Raw genomic sequence first — 19529 nt, 5'->3', positions numbered from 1 at the left:
ATAAAAACTTATTTTGGGTTGGTTAAAAATAGCTTTAAAAATAGTTGCCTTTTTGGTGATGATGAAAAAAGTTCCCAAATAATTTGAGTATAAACTCTGTGAGGATTGGAGTCATATCTCACTAACTTTTAAAGTCCCCTTACTGAATTTAATACTTTTAGTACAGTCTACAGAAAACTATTGAATGGGCAGATGAATACTATGGTAGATGTTAATAATGTAATGACATGGACTTATTTCTGCCTAAAAGCTCTTTCTCAGTCTAAGAAATACTGTAACCCTTAAAGTCTTCTGACTTTCGTCATTGGAAAATATTTTAAGCATTTTTCCAGTGTGGACCCTTCCTTGCCATGTCATCACCTCTCAATAAAAAAAAAAAAGATATGGAATCACATTGGTGAACAAAATGCACTGGTTTTGCCTGGCAGATTCAGTGGTGCTTGACGTGGCAGAGGTCCCAGGTGGGCCCGGAAGGGGGATGGCTGGTGATGCCCAGATCGCTTTGGCACATGGCTTGTCCTGTGTGGAACTCTGAATCTCATCTGAAAGGGATAAAGAAGTTTAGCCACAGAGAGCAGGAAAGGAGAGGAGGCAGGAAGGCAAGATGTTACAACCATGCTGTGTTCTATGAGAAGAACCAAACAGGTTGAAAAAAATGATGAGGACCGAAAGATTGAACAAGATGGCATCAAACCAGAAGATAAAGCTCATAAGGCCGCCACTAAAATTCAGGTGTGCTTCCGTGGACATGTAACAAGGAAAAAGCTCAAAGGAGAGAAGAGTGATGCCCAAACCGCCGAGGCTGAAGCCAACGAGAAGAAGGATGAAGCCCCCCTTGCCGACAGGTGGAGAAGAAAGAGGACGGCCCGGCGACCACCGAAGTGGCCCCAGTGGCGGGCCCCAAGTCTGAGGAGAAGGGCAAAGCAGGCGAAACTCCTTCCAAGGAGAAGAAAGTAGAGGGAGCTCCTGATGCTGCCGCTGAGAAGGCGGCCCCCCAGGCTGCTGCCCCTTCAGAGGAGAAGGCCGGCTCTGCTGAGACAGACAGTGTCACTAAAGCTTCCACTGGCAACTCGCCGTCCTCCAAGGCCGAAGATGCCCCCGCCAAGGGGGAGCCTAAACAAGCCCATGTGCCTGCTGCTGTCACTGCTGCTGCTGCCGCCACCCCTGCTGCAGAGGATGCTGCTGCTAAGGGATCAGCCCAGACCCCGACGGAGACTGCGGAGGGCAGCCCAGCCGAGAAGATAGATGCTGTAGATGAAACCAAACCTAAGGAAAGCGCCTGGCAAGATGAGGGTGAAGGAGAAGATCATGAGGCGGACCAAGAACATGCCTGAACTTTAAGAAATGGCTTTCCACGGCCCTCCCCTCCCCTCTCCTGAGCCCTGTCTCCCCACCCTCTTCTCAACTCCACTCTGAAGTTTCCCTTCCTGTCCTGCTCACGTCTGGGAGTCTGTCCTCTCCCACCCACTAGCCCTCTTTCTCTCTGTGTGGCAAACATTAAAAAAAAAAAAAAAAGCAGGAAAGATCCCAAGTCAAACAGTGTGGCTTAAACATTTTTGTTTCTTGGTGTTGTTATGGCGAGTTTTTGGTAATGATGATCCAATCATTTTGGGAAATTCTTGCACTGTATCCAAGTTTTTTGATCTGGTGTGTGTGGCCCTGTGGAAGTCCACTTTCCTCGCTGTCTCTCTCTGTTCCAAGTGTGTGTGCAATGTTCCGTTCATCTGAGGAGTCCAAAATATCAAGTGAATTCAAAACCATTTTTCTTTTCCTCCTTTTCAATGTGATGAAATGAACAAAAAGGAAAAAAATTCAAAAACCCAGTTTGTTTTTAAAATAAATAAATACATACATAAATAAATAAATAAATAAATAAATAAATAAAGCAAATGTGCCCATTAGCGTAACTTGCGGCTCTCAGGCTCCTTTTTCAATCTGAATATTAATAAACCATGAGAGTAATCAAAAAAAAAGTTTAGCCATATGATCATGAAATAATGACAGTTTATTCCTAGACATTTTCAAAGACTGCACCCAGCTGTTAAGTAAAATCTTTGACAAATATTTTTAAAAATGAGCTAGCCCTTTACATAGATACTGAATTCACAGAAATATTTAGGCTAAGAAATATATAGGCTTTGGAAGTGCTGGACCTAACACTTACCATATTACATGGAGCATCGCTTGAAGGGGGGAGCATGTATCTGGTCTAATTCTGCTTGAAATCATTTTCAGTGTTCAGAGGAGTCATCAAAAGTGAATAGTTTTCACATCCTTTTTCCCCCCAAGATCATCCCCTTAGGATTGCTCAGTGGCTTAAGCCTTTGGAAAACACAAGCAGCCCCCATGGAGTTGCTAAGAGCTTCAAAAAATGATTACTGCTGATGCTCTAGGTAAAAGCCCCAAGTCAATAGTCTCGTGAGCCATGTGTTATTCTCCTTTCAGAGGCATCTTCCAAACCACACACCAAGCAAAATGCAGCATAAAGTCAAAGAGTCCTTGATCTGGAAAGGATCTTTGAAATTGTCCAGTCCAATTTTCGCCCTCTACCCAAATTTCTTAGATAATTGACTCTAATACTACAGTTTAATGAAGACAATAATTTTGACCAAATGGAAAAACTGGATTTGTTTTATATTTTCTTTGTTTCACTTTGATAAATCATCACCTAGCACTTTTCAAAAATGCCTAGTTATGATTTGGGGGAGGGTGGGAGGCTCTAAATGTTAGGTTAGGATATGTCTAAGACTATCTGGATAGTCCAATCAAAATGAAATGGAAGTGTCCATCACTTGCTGTCATCGGTCCAGTTATTTCTACTTTCTCAATGTGGCTGACTCTAACTCCTAGATTTCCTTATTCTAACTGTATAGAAACCTAGAACATTTTTTAATCCCAGACATTTGTAATAAGAGCTGTCCTAGTACAGTGACATTGACAAATACTAATCTTCAACAAGAAATAATAATGGAGTAATGTTACTTGTTTTGGCGGAAGTCCAGTAGTTCTAGGAATGACTCACAAATAAGATTTCTTGTCAGGCAGAGGTAGAATAAATGTGTGAGTACTAAGCTTCATTGTCTATCTTCTATTGCCATTACTTTCATTGCTTTCATGATCATTTTATTATGCAAATAACATGTAAAAGAATGGGAAGTTCTGATTGGCTGTTCATGTTCCCAATATGTAACTTTCTTAAAAACTCCCTGATAATTTAGCAACCTATTCTGGTTACTGTATAAAATCTACATATGTGGGCCTCCCCTAGTGTTGTAGGCAGTTGAGCACCGCGCTGTGAAGCTGTCCGCAGCCTCTGCAGCGTGGGTTTGATCCTGGCCAGCCGGCGAGGGTCCCACATGGCGCAGCAGACCTCTCCTGTCGCACCCGCTGCTCCCCTCAGCAGTGTATTTCGTCAGTCTGCCTGTTCTGTTCCCCACTCTGTCTCTGGTGAATCCTCTCACCCTCCTGTGCATCTGGCCTGTACCCTGGTTCTTGTATAAATAAATAAATAAATCTTTTTTAAAAAAATCTTCTCAGTGCATATTATATGTGTATTATACATATGAATAAGATTCTGTGAAAAGTTTTCCAAGTAATTCAAAGATAATCAGTATTTAATTTTTTAATGTCAATACCTTAAATTAATATCTGTGAGATGTAATAACCAAATCTAGAAAGGAAAAAAAAATAGGGAAGGGGAGTTATGCTGATTTCAAAATCTGACAAAATGATCATCTTTGGTAAAGTCTATTTGTAGAAAAGGTAATTTTAATGAAACAATTTTTCTTTGGTGCAAACCTGTGGATTCCCATATTTGTTCAAAATAAAAAAAAATTTTGTCATGAGTTTGAAAATGGTGGTATCAGGATTTTATGTGACAATAAATGAGTCTACTTTCATATTCTTTTATCAGAGCCTGATCTGTTTGATAAAGATTCATCCTTAGAGAGGTCTAGAAAGGTAAACTTGGTGGAATTAAGATTAAGGGAGACTGTGTTTTCATCTGAGTTAAACTGTGTCCTTCATTCAATAAATTTGATCTTTTAGACTTCTAACCCAGAGTGATTTTTTTTCTCCCTCTCAGTTATACAAAAATGGCAAGTACCTTTTTAAAGAAGTCTTTTGTAGATAACCTATAAATGTGGGTTATATGTATGTGGGTTTTAGATATTTAAAATATTAAATGAAGTTTGCAATTAAGCACTTTCCTATATTGACAATAGGAATAAATAAAACAGATAATATAGATTTTTGCCTACATGTCTAAATACTTAATCAATCCACAATTTTTGCTTTTTTGTTTTTTTGCATCTAACCTGATTATTTCAGAAATGTGCCTGTGAGATCGGAAACCAGTCTATTTTCTTCTTTCTATTTTATATATGATGGCCATATTAAAACTGGTGAAATTTTTTCCTTAATATTTATACTTATTCAAGAGGGCATGTAAATATTATGATTTCGTTTTATTAAAGCACATATTCAGTTATTTTGGAAGACTTGCCACCGTGGGGCAATAAAAAACATGTTTTAGTAATGAAATATACACTAATCTTACAGTTGTTGGGGGGAAAGTTGGCCTTTTAGAAAAGTGACAATTGTATCTTTTAACAAATACCCAACATTTTCTTTTCACACATTGATTCCTAGAATTTTTATATTATGGGGAAAGTGTATAAAGAATGTGTTTTATTGCCCTCAACTCTTTCCACACAGATGTCCAAAAACATGTAGGTACTTCTTATGCCTTATTTCTTACACCTTCTTCTGTATCTTTAGAGCTCATTCCGCTTGCTCTTTTTCTCTTCTCTCCTGCCTTTTACTGTCTCCCTCTTTTGCAGACTCTTCACTGTCTCACTTGAAATTGATTAGAATGCATTAATTTTTAAATAAGTGACACATATCCTTAACTGAGCACGAAAAGGTTGAGAAGCCTTCATGGTGTAGAGTCTGATCCAAAACTAAGTGAGAAGAATTTTAAAAACAAGGGCTGCCCTTCATTAGCCCTCGTGCCCACTCCTGACAGGCGGGGTGCGCTTGCGTCGCCATGCCAGGCCAGGGCGCGCCCCACCGCGGCGCCCCGTTTACCCTCTGTCAGCAGCTTCAGTCGCTGCTTGGACGGTCCTGTACATGCGAGTCTGTCATGCGTCAGCCTCAATTAAGCTCATATTGCTTGCTTGGGAAACGTAACCACGTCCTGCTAACCACCTTTTCTTGTTCCTTTTTTTTTTTTTCCTTTTTTTTTTTTTTTTTTTAAATTCCACTCTCTCCAGTAGCCCGTGTTTCATTTGGAGAAAAGTATGTTCACAGTATTGACAGCTTTTCACAAAGAGAAATGGTATTTAGAGGAAGTAACTCCTCTAGGTAGGTCTCAATAAGTTGATTTTACTTGCTGGAAATATGCTCAGTTAACACCTGAGTCTGTTGTTTAAAGGAGGGAATTATAGGCCACCCTCACTGACATGTTGTGGCTGTGCCAAGCTTGGCCTTGAGTCTTAGGAAGAAATTTTTCTTCAGGCATTTTGAGAGTCCAAGGGCATTCGTGGTCCAGCTTTATCAAATGCTGAAGTACTTCTCGTCTTTCTCCACAGGCTATTGTTAACTCACGCCCTTGTCATCTAAGGGGGTGGTGGTTTTCTTTTTTTCACAGAATGAAGCCTTACTACACTTGAAGGGGGAGGAAAAAAAAGTGTAGACAGCGGCCGTTTATATTTGGTTCACTATTTTGTGGTTCACTGTAAGTTTATAGGAAAAACAATAAGACCACCCATGGCTCCATCTTGCTGGGTGGCTGACTGATCAAGTTGGTATCTTATGAGAAATTATCTTTAAAAGGGGCTTCCCAAAAAATAAGAATCTTTGAGAGGAAGTTCTGTCTTTTTCTCTGGATACCTACAGAGCACCCAACAAGCTCCTTTGTGCTTTAATAGACAAGTAGACATTAAGATAGGCGGGTATCTTGGAAGATTTATCAAGATTATATGGACCTGGTCGTTTTGTAAGTCAGGTTAACCCAAGAAGCTGTTGTCCGATATTTCTCACAAAGCACAGCGTGAAAGAAATCGGAACAGTATAAGTCCCATGAGGTCTGTGGCAGCAAATGGTGTTGTCAGTGAGTGGAAAGTGAGGTCAGTATCGATGATGAGAATGGAGACCAAAAAAGTGTGTATATATATTTTCCTTTTTTATAAACACGCCACCAGCATGAGTAAGTAACCTTTAAACAGAATCATATTGATGACTCAATCCAAGGAAACGGGTGGAGTGTACAGATAATGGAATGCAGATTTCCAAAATATGGGACAGACAGATTGTTGTTGAAATTATTAGCTGAAAAACTTAAAAATCCATAATTATCCAAATTTCATATTGGCAATAGGTTAAGGATTTCCAATAAAACTTTCCAATAAGGCAGTCCATGATATTAGTTTTCTGGAAAATCTATATTAGCATTAAATGTGAAGTTATTGAACATCTTGAATGAAAAATTATTTGCAAGAATCAACTGTCACTGTAGTTTAGTAAGGAAAAGTTTTTTTTCTGCTATACTCGATTGAAAGATTTCCATTTGGAGAACAGATGACAGCAGAAAAACTGTATAAATTATTATTTAGAAATATTTCTTTTGCATTCCAGGACTGATGGATAATGTCAAGGGACTCCTCACTTTAACTTATCCTGGAGATACCTTCTCTTTTGGATAGGTCATACATCAATAGCTCTTCAGGTTGTTCATTTATTTAACAAATATTTTTGAGCCTCTATTATAGGGGAGTCACTTGTAGGTACAGTGAATTGGTGGTGAACAAAACAGATATCCCTACCCTTCATGAACATGGGCTTCACTACCTAGTGGTGAAAATAGTCATCACAATATATAAATTTTAAAGCATATTAAGTGGGTTGATAGATGTCTAGAGGGCTGAAAGTTGGGTAACAGAGGGTCTTAATTTTAAGTATTTCAGTTACCTCTCTTGAGCTGGTAGCAACCAGGAATGTTAAATTTGAGACAGCTCCACACAACAAAAAATCATCATCCAGCCCAAAATACCAAGAGTGCCTCTGGTAGAAACACTGCTAAATAAGCACTTGAATGTCTTTCCACTCTATTTTGTAAATAAAGGTAAAATTCAAACATTTAGGAGACAATGAAGCTGTGATTTTATTTAATGCTCAAACCTGAGGGGTTTTATGCTGAACAAAACAAAACAAAATCTACATAAGTTGAAAAAAATATCTACTTATGATACAACTAAATATTAGATAAGTTAAAACATATGATTGGATGCATTGAAATGTTTTCAAGAAAATAAGGGAAATTTCCTAGGAAAAAAGGGGGAAACAGTGACCTGAAATCACAACAGAGAACAAGGAGTTATAGGAGCTTTATAAGAAGCCTAAACATCCCAGGACCAAATGCAACAAGCAACACTGCAATGGAAAGATCAAAGATGAACAAGGCTAAACACACTTGCAAATGCATATGCACATATGTGCACATGCACACTCGTGCACACACACACACAAAACTTCTATTTTACCAAAATATTTGAAAATGTTAAAGATCTGCTAAATCATACCTACTGGCTTCCAGAAAAGTTAACAAGTATGTCTTCTGGAGAAAATAACCCCTAAGTTAGGTTCTTTGGATTCCTACAGACTAGGTTTAACATATCATGAGTTTATGATTAAAAAATTACCAAATAGGGCCTCCCCTGGTGGCACAGGCGGTTGAGCTCCACGCTGTGAAGCTGTCTGCAGCCTCTGCAGCACCAGTTCTATCCTGGCCTCTAGGCGAGGGTCTTCCACATGGCGCAGCAGACCTCTCCTGTCTTCGCCACTGCTCCCCTCAGCAGTGTATTTCATCAGTCTGTCTGTTCTGTACCCCGCTCTGTCTCTAGTGAATCCTCTCACCCTCCCGTGTATCTGGCCTATACTCTGGTCCTTGTATGGATAAATAAATAAATCTTTAAAAAAAATTACCGAATATATAAAACAAAAAAATTACCATAAATAAGAGTCAACTCAAACATCAAACAATATATTTTGATTTCCTAAGTTTTAAGATACTGGATTTATCATCATAGACTACAAAATATAAATATGTATTTATGTATATGCTTGTGTGTGTGTGTGTGTGTGTGTGTAAAGTGATCAGGCATTATGAGGTCAGGCACAATGATTATTAAGAACCATATAGAACTATTTGAAATTATAATCTGGTTGAATGAATTTAAAACCAGAATAGAGTTGAAGGGACAATTAGTGAATTTGAAAGTAAATGTGAAGAAATTATATAGAATTCAGCATAAAGAGAAAATGAGATGGAGAACATGAGGGAGAGGTTGAGACATGTAGGATCGAATGAGAAGATCTAAAAGGCATCAAGTCAGAGTTCCAGAGGGGGAATTAGCAATATTTGCAAAGACGTTAGCTGAGGAATTTCAACATTATCAGGCAAAAGAGGTAAATCTACAAATACTCAACAAATACTAAGGAAAATAAACTCAAAGAATTTCATGTCTAGATACATTGTAGTCACACTGCAGGACACCAGAGCCAACAAAGTAAAAGCAGCCAGAGAAAAAGGCCCATTACCTACAAATAAACTATAAATTAGAGCGAGAGTAGGCATCGCAACAAGAACCATACCCAACAGAGAGGAAGGAACATAGTGTCTTACACATTTTACACAAAAGTATCTTCCATCCTACAGTTTTCTTCTCAGCAATGTGTCTTTTAGTAACACTTTGAGCTAAACAGCATTTTTAGATAAACAGAAAGAAGGAAATGACTTGAGAAGGTCTATGGCCATGAGGTGAAAGTGAACAAAGAAATCATTAAGTCTGAAGGCAAATCTTAATAAGTAGTATAAGATTTACATTTACAAATTAAATTTTAAAATAATAGTAGCAGTGTTAAGTTGGGGGATCATTTTGAAAAAAGACATAAATCTTGCGATTTTACATTGTTATAAGGAGTTAGGAGGGGAGTGATAGGGATTAAGCTAATCAAAGTTCATATCATTTTCAGGAAAAGAATAAAGATATTAACTTTAGACTTTGTTAAATATTCTAGTAAAATAGCTAAAGTAAACATTGAAGGAATAAAAATAGAATTGTCTGGATTTTTAAAAATGTACCAAACCACTTGTAGTTCTATATAACAGCAAAAAAGTACAAAACACGTTTTCAAAATGAAAGTGCCATTTATAGTTACCAAATACAAGGTGTTTGGAGTGAATACAAGACCTGACTCTTCTCCTTCCTAACTGTGATCCTGAGCAAGGTAATTTCTCTGAACCTCAGTGTCTCATCTGTTACTGGCAATAATAGCAGTACTTATTTAATAGAACGGGGAAATTAAAGAAGAAACGACTTGCGTAATGCTATATCCAGGCCGCAATAAAACTGCCAATAAACATTAACCACTATTATTATCATTATTATTAAGCACCAAGCTGAAAGCCATGAGAGAAGCAAAGGCCCCAAACTCTCAAGGATCTTCAAGTCTAATAAGATGATATTGCAATAAATAAATAGTTATCTTGTGATATATAAACTGCACATAAACTGTCAATGTCAAAAGGGGATAGCTGCAAACTTTTGGGGAGGAAAGAACAGTTTTAGTCTAGGAAGAGACTTTGTGAAGTGGATGACTTTTGAGCTGGGTCTTAAAATATTGCATACTATGGGCATGGCATTGGGGGCAGTGGCGGGCTGTATATGCCTTCTGAGTCTAGCTCTACTGGATATTAATCAGGCATCCAAAGTGAACTGCTGGGAGGTGGGAAAGCATGATGGGTGCAGGAAGTAGGTCAGCTTGGCTGGCTGAGAGCAGGGGGTTTAGAAGGATGGGTTCATGGGAGACTGTAAAATTACAGAAGGGAGTTTTGTTAAGCACCATCCTTTTGTGACACTGAGCCAGATATTAATTAACTGTCAAATAACAAGTAACTGTCTGGAAGAATCTCTAAGGAAAGGTAAATTCATCCCCTGGAATAGTGCCTGGCACATGGTAAACAGTTTTTTGTTGGTGGCTTTTTTTTTAATAACTAATAAATACAGTGCAGTGGGTTCAGAAAATTGACATATGGATAGTGTCATATCAAACTAAACTTGTGTTTTTTTCCAACTGACTCCCACCATTGAAGGGATAAGTATATGCATGTTCTGAGCCAATCCATCACATCTGGAGTAAAATTGTTCTTTTGGGAGAGGCAGTGAAAGGGGGTGTACTGGGGACAAAATATGTGGAAACAGGACAGACATGCTAATGACAGGAGTTCCTCTAACTCGGGTACGTGTGCAGGCACAGAGCATTCAACAACACAGCTTGGGGGGTGGGGGAGCTTCCCAGCAATGGAGAAATGTGAGGCCCTGTGCACAAGGATATTCATCTCATTTGAGGAGCCGTCCCGACATTTGCTGCCTCCACCTTGGAGGCCCCCATGCTGCACGGCTGGCCTGATGCTGCTTTACTGTCTGTGCAGAACACAGGGACTATGTTGGTTTCTTATTTCCAAACCATACCTAATTTTTACAGGGCTTTCCTCTTTCATGTTTTGCCCAGATGCACATAATCATCATTCTGCTCATGACTAGACACAGCTGGGGGAAGAATGTCTGTTGGATGAGACTTTAATTAACTTCCTTCCTTGCAAGTAAGACTTAGGATAAAACATGCAAGGATCTTTCTTACCTTTTCCTTGACAATGGAAGTGATTTGTTTGCCAACCAGTGAGTAGTAGGGTGGGGTGGGGAGGTTGGAGGTTAGAGGTGGAAAGAGAAGGAGACACCACCTGGGAAAGCCATCATTGCCAAGACACCCCGCACAGGGAATATGGACACGCAGGTGGTTGGAGATGCTCTCAACCCTCTGGGTTGTATTTTTAGTTTTGAAAACTTTTCAGCTGCAATCTGGAAGTGTTCCCAGGACTTTTCAAACTCTCCAGTAAAGTAATTCTGGCAAGAGTGTGGAAATGTTTGTGATAGGTGAAAGCACACTGTGTCTTTAGGCCTGGTAAATAAGGGTGTTGTTCCTTTCACTTAATCATTAGCTGATTTTAATAGAATTTGTGTTTCATTATTAGAATATACTCTTTGAGCTATTCTGATCAGAATTGAAGTCATTTGATCCAACTAGCATTTTATTTTTCATTTATGTGCACTACATTATAATAGGCATTTTGGAGACGCAGAGAGGAAAGTCACAGCTTGGCTCTGGAGGAGTTTATAGTCTACTGGAGACCAAGATTGGAAAGCTGCGAGGGCTTGCTTGCTTGACTGACAGCTACATCAGAAGTGTATGTAAAACACTTTTTACTGGCCTATAGGAGAGGAAGAAATAGCTTCATTTGGGGGAAACTGGTAACATTTCCCATTGGGAGTCAGTTTTAAACAAATTTTCAAGGAAGAATAGGACTTTGATAGATTGGAAAGAGTGGGAAGGAATGTTTTTCAAGTAGAATTTTGAGCCATGGCCAAGAAACAGAAGAAATCAGAGTACATGAGAAAAATTCAGGTGCTAGAGCATGAACTATCTTAGATGTGAGTTCTGTGAGTTTAGAGGTACAGGTGGGTCAGGAGCAATGGCACAAACCTTTGAGTAGAGGCCAGAATTTGATTCCATATAGAACACTGAGGTTTTTTCCCCATTCTGTGGACAGAGAATTCAGAAGCACAGTGAGTTGCTGCTTGTTAGCAGCAAATGAAGTTGACATTTTTTTGGAAATGACCTATTCCTCCCATCCTCCAGTTTTGGGAGGATCTGTCCCAATATCCATACCTCTAAGTAGATAGGTGCATCTCACAACTCATGGCCCAATATCCCAAAATATGTCCCTGTGAATGCAGGTGTTCCACCCAACGCAGATGTCTCAGTCCAGTGTCTGGGTGCACTGCTGGGTACTGCAGACCTTTCTTGAAGAATCACATTGCACAGCAGCACACAAATGGTTTCAGAGAATAAAAATCCCTTTTAACATTGCACACCAAAGATCCCATTCATCTTACTAACATCTCACAAAACAAGATTGGAGAAATATCAAATGAAGGTACAGTTCGTGAATCTTGTTTATGTATGGTTTTCATAAGCCCCACAACACCCTTATGAATTAGACACTGTTGTCCCCCTTGTTCTTATAGAACTATAAGTTAAACACTTTTCCCCAGTTCACAGCCCAAGAAGAGAGCCAAAGTTTGGGTCCAGCTCCTCCTAACCTGGCAACCATTTCCCCACTCGTGCTGCCTCTGAGAGGCTCATATGTCAAATCACTGCACTGATGTCTCCTTAGGGGTCTTTTAAAAAAACCTATACTCTGCCTCAGCCGTTCTGCTCAGGGGCTGTCGCCCTAAACCCTTGATTGTCCTTTCATGACCACACCCTTCCACGTGTAGCTGACCGCTGCAGAGCCACTGGTGACATCTGTTTGCTCTCTGCCTCCGTTTTCTGCCTGCACAGTACTCACGGGCAGTGGGTGCATTGGCGGGCACAGTTATTGGCCTTTAGTATTTCTCAGTGCTTATTTGCTGGATGATCTTGTGAATGAGAGCTTTTGTCGGGGGTGGGGGTTGAGAGAGACCTGGGTGTTGATTCTCATGGCACTGCAGCTGTTACCTTGCTAAGAAACACATAAGGTGATTTTTTATAGAGAGTAAATCATTTGATAGAGAAACATACAGCTTTCCCATCAAAATAAGAGCACAAAAGCATGCCAAGACCACGTAGTCAGCCAGTCAGTGTACCTAAAAGCTAAACTGGAATCGGGACCTGTGCTTCCCTCAGGGACCTCAGAATATAGTTGTTTTTAGAGGTTTAACATTAAGGGGGCATGAGGCACACCCACGCAGCTTCCTCTGCCTTTTACAGCTGCTACAATTTTTAGCTCTGGCTTTGGTAGATTTTTAATGCAGACCAAAAGTGCTATTTTTATGCATGAAATCTTGTATTTGTAGAATGAAAAATACCTTAAAAATAAAAAGGAGAGTTGTAATGAAGTCAGGTAGGAGCCAGAACTATAAACAATCACATACATACCCCTTTCTAATGGATCAAGGGGAAAAAATCAGGAAATAACTACAAAATGGCAGTGTTTTAAAAGAAAATAAGACTTGAAAAATAAAGTTATGAGTTCCTATAATTTAGATTTTTAACCAGAATCCATTTGTTCATGTAATTTTTGTTCTTTTAAGCATTTGGTATTGCACACCTCTTTCAATATCTTAAAACTTTTCATCAAAATAACTCAAGGTTTTTAATGCCTACTGGAAGGTATGAATTAAAAAATCTGAAATACTCTTTAAAAGGTAGACGAGCAGAAAGTTTAAGCCAAAAGTAAGAATAGACTCTAACTTAAATTTTCAAAATTCCAATTACGGGTGTTCAAGTGCATTTACACAAGCTGGGTTTGTTATTTCTGGAGTTAATAAGCAATTTCACAATGTACTATATATCACTTTTAAAGACATGATAAATTGTCCCTAATGGTATTGTGTATATAAACTAGAGCTGTTTCTGCCTTGTGTATAATTCTCAGGATTGGGTGGTACACCTGAAAAGGCTTGGATTTTAATGGGGCCTTTTTAGCACTTTTGCACCTCATATGTTCAGGATTATGTTTGATTGATGACTTTAAATGTGCTGGCATGAGAGATATGTAGATCTTAATGCTCTTAAACCATTTGTTTTCCAATCTCTGTAAAAGACTCCTCTGTTTTGGGGTAACACTTTATCCTTCTTAAGTAAACAGAAATAGGTTTCTGGGATTTTGCTTTTTTAGCATTGTAAATCTAGGAGGAAAGAGACAGGCTCGAGGCTTTTAAGAGGAGGCTAAAAACACCATGTTCCTATTTTATGAGTAGTCCCCACAAGGCAAAGTGTGTGTATGTGTGTCTTTTTCTTTCCTCTAAACAATATTAAAATCTCTTTTTTCTTTTTTTTTTTTTTAACCAAGACTCAATCTTTTCTTTCTTTTGGACAGCTCAGTCCCCTTACCCTGTCATCTTAAACAGCTACAGGTGTGGCTGCTGTGTGGCAAGGGCACGTTCTCTCCAACAGGTCTTAGAGCTAGAGATTGGGGTATCACTGGAATCCCTCTTCTCAAAGGCACTGGGACTTAGTCCCCAAGCCTGGAGGTGCTTTACCATCCATTCCTGCAGGACTCTTCTGACTTGGACACAACCTTCAGTGCTTCAGGAGAGGCTCAGAAAAAAACTACTAGTGAGGGTTCCCAGTTTGTGATGAACAATCCAGGCACTGTTCAGGGGAAGGGGGAAGTGCTTCTCCTGAAAGAACAGATTGTTGGAAGATATTAAGAACTGATTACAAACAAGTTGCTTGGGGAGGAGAGACCTGCGCTGGGCAGAGGCTGTTCTGCTACCAGGCAGTGCCACCTCGTACAGCAGCGGATCTGTCTACACCAGACTTCAGTCCTGGCTCCTACTTGTCCCTCATCTTTGGAGAAAAGAGACCAGCATGGGACTGACAATCACATTTTCACTTCCATCTAAGATATGAACTTAGGGGCTCGAGAGTTGAAAGACTAGTGCATTTACCCATATTTATAGTATGTTGCTAATTAGCAGTCAGTGTCCTTGTGATCTTTTTCTTTGTCGTCCTCTTGAGGCATCCCATTTCTTTCATTTCCTTCCTCTCCATCATCAGCAACACTAAATGGAATATGGATTATTCTGGCAGCAGGGCAGTTTGAGCCTCCTGATTAGACTAGACTGAAAAGCGAAGGGAGAGTGTATGAAATGATCCATTGTGTCTCCTTGTTCTCAGGATGTGGTTTTGAAATTGTCGGGGCGGGGGTGTCTTTGCAGGTGATTCCTTGTACCTAGAGACCTCAAGGATTCCTGGAAGGCTGTTTAGGGTTGTTCCTTTATTACATCCTCATTTTATTTTAATAAAACAGCTCTTATTAGGATAGATCCTGTAAATGAAGTATGTGTTTGTTATGGGGAAAGATAAAAACCCAAGACACAGCAATGGGGTACTAAGAGTGACCCAGTCTCGGAACTTCCTATCACCAGTAAGCTCTGCTGCTGCAAGTCTGAGTCAGCAGTTTCTGCTCCCCCTTTTCACCAAGTAATCCCCAAGTTATTTTTCTCTAAAATTCTTGAAATTGTTTATAGTGACGGCTATTTTATAATAAAATAATGTCGAGGTATGGATATGTCCCTTGAATATATTAACAACCTTTGTGTACACACCTATGTTTGTGTGTATATGTGTATGTGAGCGCAAAAATTGTTGAAAGCACATCAGCAGTCATTAAGATGGAAGCACCAGGAACAGAAGTATCATGGGTAAGGTAAAAAAACAAACAAACAAACAAACATGTATTCGTGTTAGAAAAATAGATTGATCAAGCCAGAAGCGACCTATGGCCACCTGGTTCATATCTGGCAGCTCACAAATAAGGAAAGAAGTCCTAGTGGAGGGACATGTGTGATGGTTATGAGGAGCCAAAGCTAAGGTTTCTAGCTGGTTGCTGACTACTCTTTTTTTTTTTTTAAGATTGATTTATTTATGCATACATGAACTGGGTACAGGCCAGAGGTGTGGGGGTGAGAGGATTCACCAGAGACAGAGTGGGGAACAGAAGAGGCAGATCGACTGAAGCACACTGCTGAGGGGAGCAGTGGGGAGATAGGAGATGTCTGCTGTGCCATGTGGGTATCTCCCTGGCCAGGGATGGAACTCGTGTTGCAGCGGCTGTGGATAGCTTCATAGGTTGTGTCTTAACCCCTTGCGCCACCAGGGAGGGCCCTGGTTGCCCACTACTCTTAATGTGCAGCAGGGATAGACTCTGGCCTTTGTCTTCAGGTGCTGTGCATTTGCCATCCCCCATGGAAACAGACAAAGGCTTAATATAATCTAAGGGTATTGTTATTTCAAAATTCACTCAAATGAAACCAAAAAACCTGCATCATAATTTTTTGTTCCAAAGGCATTTTGTTCTATGCAGACTATTATCCTCTTTAACCGATTACAAATTAGTTGCAAGTGCTGCTGGCTAAACTACTCATTCACTAATAAACAATTAATTAAACTTACTACTGTTAATTACTCATAATAGCCTGACAGATAATTGGTCCTCATTAAATATATATTGATTCAGTTTCTCTGTCTCAGCCCTGTCTGGAGGCTATTTCGCAAATGGTGAACTTTGAGTCCATTACTTTGAGTGATTTTTTTAGTGCAAATACTTGCCACTCACCCTCTATTCAGAATCTCTGAGGTTAGGCCTTGAGAATTATTTAAAAAATTGGATAGGTGATTCTATGCACACTCAAGTTTGAGAACTTCATCCTAAAGATATTACATCATACTAATTAAGATACCTTCACTTATTCAATCTAGTTGAAAATTATAGATACCTAAATGTAATTTAGCATATTTTTCAAACAATTATTTAAGTTCTATAAACCCTAGCCTTTACATGATACTTTTTTAATATTTTTAATGATGTGGCACCTTTATTACAAAATATTCAAATGCTCTAGAAATTTTGTAAGTGAAATCTCTCACTTCCCAAGGATAACCACTATTAATAGTTGGTGCATATGCTTTGAAGTTTTTGCTTGCCATTTTTATGTTTTATTCACATGTAAGTATATGTTTACATGCACAAATATGTACATATGTGCATTCATGTGAACCTATATATTTATTCTTATGTATTCATTCAATGAATTTTGACCATCTACTGTATAGTAGAAACTGGTATGAAGAAAATGACAGTGACCAAACAGATGAGGTCCTTGTTCTTATGGGACCTACATTCTAATGAGGGGACAGACAATAAATCAATAAACAATATAATACAAAGTATGCTTGCAGTGCATGCTGTAAAGAAAAATATGGTAGGATAAAAGAGTTGGAGAATATCAGAATGGAGAATTTCAATTTCTACTCTAGACATAATGATCAGGGCAAAGTGGAAAGTCTCTGAGATGACTTTCAGACAGAGACCAGAATGACATGATAAAATGAGTCCTGAATATCTTGGAGAAGAGGAGGCAAAGTTCTTCCTAGATTATGTGTGCAAAGTCACACTTTTTTTCAATAAAACAAAATTATATTATGCTTACTATCCTATATTATGCCTTTTCCATTCAGTAACGATTATGTATACATATTTCCGGGGTCTGCACTTACGTGTCTAACTTACTGCTTTGTCGTGACTGCTTCATAGTCAAACATATTCATGTTTGCCAAAATTTACTCATTCAGATATTGTTGGACACTTTTTCTTTACATTTTACCTCTACAAATACTACTATATGAAACCCTATGGATCATAATCTTGATATTTAGGTGTTACAGGATTAATATTGCAGTTCTATTGCAAGGTGAGATTATTTTAAGTAGTTGGATCATATCAGTACAGGTACTGTTTAAGAGAGAATTACTGCTCAAGAATAAAGGAGCCAGACCTTGAGGTACAAAAACGTATGATATGCATTGTACATGTAGAGGTAAGATTCACATAATCATTTTTAATTTTAAGTTGGACCATCAAAGAATTCCAAATTACATTTCTATCATCAAAGACCCTATTTTTACTCTTTTCCATATTTTAAAATCTATTCAATCAACTACTCAAGCACTCATTGGATTGGGGTCCATTTGGGTTGGTTTATTTTTATATCTGTTCTCTTAGTATTATATGTTCTCTTTCAGTGCAGCTGCCTTTATGTTCTTCCATACAAAATATTTGATCTGAATTATATTTATCTTTTAAATATAAGATTTCTTATTAAATTATTGTCTTAATTATGAAGTTAAAATAAGGTTGACATCATCCAGAAATAACCATTGTTAACATTTTACTATCTATTTTTCACCTTTTTTTTATTGTACATGATTTTTTTTTTAAGTCCTAGTTTTTACTTTGGGTTACGTTGCTAGCACTCCCTCTGTTATGAACAACCTGGCAGACTTTCTCCACATTGTCAATTGACTAGACATGTGCTTTGTAGATTGTTTGCCAAATATATGGCTTCTGGGGTGGCAGGTGATGACACTGCAGTGCTCAGAACCCCTGGATCCATGCCAGTGGCTGTCATTGTGGCTTCAGGTCAGTCCTACCTGGGGGGAAAGTTTGAAACCATGATTCACATTCCTGCTCAGAGAGAGGGTGCCAGAAAGTTCTCTCATCCCCCTCCTTCTCATCGCCAGGCCCCTGGGGAGCTTACTTTGGATGTTCAGAAACAAAGTTTTCCTCCCACACTCTTGCTTATATCTCCTTCATTCTTCCCATTCCCTGTTTCACCACCACTAGGCTCTTGGGAGAAGAGTTGGCTTTTAACTGGAGGCCAATCTGTGGTTTCTCCCACCTTGGAATTAAGAAGAAACAGAATCTTTGAATAAGCGCCGGCTACTCTCTGGTTAGACTTTTTATCTTGGGCTCCTGCACAGCCCGTGATGGACCAGTGTACACACTCTGTTGCTGCAGGAACTGTTCTCTGAAAACAAGGCTCTGTAGTAGTAATTCAGTTATTTTTACCCCAGTTTCCAAGAATGGCTTATGCAGCACTGAATTAAACTCGCTGAGTTCTAAGTGACAAGTAACTTTTTTTTACCACAAATCACCGCCACCTCCACCACTGGGTAATTTGCCAAATTGCCAAGTTTGCCAAATTACCACTGGGTAATTTGCCAAACAATTTGGTGGTTTAGATGCAGATAAATCTATTGGCCTTCAATAGGTTTATTCTTTATAGGAACCAAATCTCCCAACCTGCCATATGTTACTCCCAATTCCTTCTGTGTCGTACTGTGTACAGTTGGAGTTTTTTTTAAATGAAGGTGATTTTTTTACTATTTTGAAAATACTTTTATGCTATTAAAACTGACAGGAGAAGGGTCATAATATAGTAAAGAAAAATGTGTTTGTGCTAAATACATTTATGTTTTCTTGAATTAGTTCCCAGTTGATCAAAAGATGACGGTTCCAGAGAGTCTGTCTTCTGATGGCCTTGACTATGTGGAATTCCATTCTGGAGATACTTATTATTTTATAAACATTCTCCATGCTCCCACTTTCCCTTCTGCACAGTGTAGCAGAGCATACCATGCACTCAGAACCAAAGGGAATCTTCATTCTGGGGTATTTTTCTGGAGCTAAATATAACCTCCACTGTAGGAAGAAAATCCTTAGCTTGGATTGGGGCACCTTTTGGACCCTCTGTAGAGATTGTGGGCACCACTGGAGCGCTCCGCGGGCAAGCAGTAGACTTGGTAGTGTGGGATGTGCGTTGATTTCCTAATATGGAGTCAGGTTTTGTTGCAGCCATTTTACTTACGTCATTGCAATTAATTCCTCCAAGAATTTATGAGTTAATTCTTGCATTGTAGTTATCCCTGCTCCATAGTTCACACAAGTAAAATGAACTCAGAGAATTTAAAAAATTGCCCTGTCTCTGTGGCTATTAAGTTATGGAGTCAGGGTTTGAACCTCTCTGCATGTGACTCCAGTGCCTTCATATTTCTATTCTGAATAGCCCATACTCTCGTGT

At 39.0% G+C, this 19529-nt stretch overlaps 2 protein-coding genes across 5 annotated transcripts in view; both read left to right on the top strand.

Annotated features, from left to right (window-relative positions):
- The window catches only part of VTI1A (vesicle transport through interaction with t-SNAREs 1A), a 322364-nt gene that overhangs the window by 138438 nt on the left and 164397 nt on the right, over positions 1–19529 (top strand). For 2 of the 4 annotated variants that reach the window (XM_037497303.2, XM_054690630.1), the window contains exon 6: positions 11184–11305. The exons of the other annotated variants lie outside the window; for them this stretch is intronic. In XM_037497303.2, the coding sequence (XP_037353200.2) occupies positions 11184–11305 (122 nt within the window). The remainder of the gene's footprint in view (positions 1–11183; positions 11306–19529) is intronic. 4 annotated transcript variants of the gene reach the window in all.
- LOC119234393 (neuromodulin-like) lies at positions 584–1334 on the top strand. Its single transcript, XM_037497302.2, is given in 2 exon segments — positions 584–841; positions 844–1334. Coding segments are annotated over 2 exon segments (717 nt in total). The 5' UTR covers positions 584–615.

The sequence above is a fragment of the Talpa occidentalis genome, unplaced genomic scaffold (genome assembly GCF_014898055.3).
Source record: "Talpa occidentalis isolate TD23 unplaced genomic scaffold, MPIMG_talOcc4v2.1 talOcc4.8, whole genome shotgun sequence".
NCBI lineage: Eukaryota > Metazoa > Chordata > Mammalia > Eulipotyphla > Talpidae > Talpa > Talpa occidentalis.
Note: the sequence above shows the minus strand (reverse complement) of the source record. Positions and strands in the feature narration are given on the sequence as shown.